Source organism: Antrostomus carolinensis, unplaced genomic scaffold (genome assembly GCF_000700745.2).
Source record: "Antrostomus carolinensis isolate BGI_N321 unplaced genomic scaffold, ASM70074v2 scaffold32455, whole genome shotgun sequence".
In the NCBI taxonomy this organism is placed as follows: domain Eukaryota; kingdom Metazoa; phylum Chordata; class Aves; order Caprimulgiformes; family Caprimulgidae; genus Antrostomus; species Antrostomus carolinensis.
Window position 1 is genome coordinate 1 of NW_010318949.1, and position 1,618 is coordinate 1,618.

Genomic DNA, 1,618 nt, shown 5'->3' on the forward strand with positions numbered 1-1,618 from the left:
GGCGGGCGGGCGGCAGCCTGGAAATTAATCCATTTGCCAGGTTGTCAAAACATTAATCAACGGATACAAAAATCTGGAAATGGTTGGGACAACATGTATTTGCGGAAAATATGTGTTCGCACAACAAGCACACAAGATGGGAACAATTAGATGAAGATGTTTTAATAATTAACCAGTATAAAACAGTTTGCTCTCCATACAGCTCTAGACAATAAAAGTGTTTGCAGTCATATTTTTCTTTTGTACAAAATTCCAGTCAATTGTTCCACAATATTTACATTGTCATTCCTTTTTCACAAAATATCTCCTTTTTTTTTTTCTTTCCCTCCCTCCTTTTATTTTTTTATTTTTTTTATTTTTTTTTAATCCAGCTTTGCTACATAAATGCTTTAGATCTCATGGATATCCCTTGATTTATTTTTTTTTAAAAGTCTAATAAAAAAAAAACAACCCAAAAAGACATTAAATACCATTTTATATATAAAAAATGCTTAGTAAAAATATAGTTTTGTTGCCCAATTAAAATATATTGCTGAGAATACAGTAAAAACTGTCCTAAAGCCCACCCCTAACAGGCGCCGACACTTTAATGGCCCCGGAAAAGTCTTCCTAAAATTTTTTCTTCCCCCCCCCCACAAGTCCGCCTGCCCTTGGGTTAAATCTTGGGGACAGGTCACTTTGGCTCAGCCTGGCGGTGGTTGTTTCAGGCAGGATTTACTGGAACTGTCTTGAAAATGCCCCTTTGAATTGGTGGGAGCTACTGGTCCGTCCTGCCGAGGGCTGGAGCGGGGAGGGCGGCAGGCAGGCGAGCGCTGGGGAAAGGCGTCTATCTGTGGTATATAGTTATACGGTATATCAGTGAGTTCAGCATCTTGGTTTTTGTTTTTTTTTCTCTAAAAAAAATTTAAAAAAAAAATTTAAAAAAAAAGAAAAAAAAAAAAGAAAACCCCAAAGAAAGCGATGCATTTAATGAGATATTCTAAATATTATGGAGCTCGTGGTTAAAGAAAGATGGCTTTTTGGTTTTCTTTCTAGAGGAGAGTCGGGGCTCTCCCGGTGAGGGCATGGGATGGTGGGGCCCAACTAACCGGTGATGCAGGGGCTATAGTAAACAGCGCTGCTGGCATCGGACAAGGCGGATATCAAGCTGCTCTCCTCACAGGAGATACTTCTAGGAGTCACTTTGGACAAGGAGACATGATAAGGGAGTCCCGAGGCGTCGGGACGAGTCCTGCTCATGTTCAAATATTGATCAAACTCATTGCGATCAACATCTGTCCACAGCTCGGTTTGGTTCAAGTGATCCACGCTCTCCATGTGGTGGGCTTCGGGTGGGGGTGAGAGCTGACCCAGGTGGGCTGAAAGCCCGTTCTGAGTTCCAGAGCACATCTGGTTGTAGTATATGCTGGAAGGATGGGGAGTCCTCATGGCGTCGGCCAAGTGCGAGGGGGTCTGCGCGTAGGGCACCGCCACGTCCCGCCCCATGCACTTCTCCTGGGGAAACTCCATCTGGTGATGGTGGTGGTAGCCGCGAAAGGGCATCATGTTGCAGTCATCCTGCATGTGAGGAGGGAAAAACGCCGGCTCGGTTTGTTCCAAGACATCCAAGGGAGACATC

The 1,618-nt window shown here is 43.9% G+C and overlaps 1 protein-coding gene across 1 annotated transcript in view; it reads right to left on the bottom strand.

Annotated features, from left to right (window-relative positions):
- Nucleotides 1-1,083: 1,083 nt before the first annotated feature.
- The window catches only part of LOC104525842 (transcription factor Sox-18A), a gene marked incomplete at its 5' end in the record, with an annotated part of 843 nt that continues 308 nt past the window's right edge, over nt 1,084-1,618 (bottom strand). The window contains 1 exon segment of the mRNA XM_010169107.2: nt 1,084-1,618. This exon segment is cut by the window's right edge and continues 12 nt beyond it. Coding sequence (XP_010167409.2) covers nt 1,084-1,618 — 535 coding nt within the window.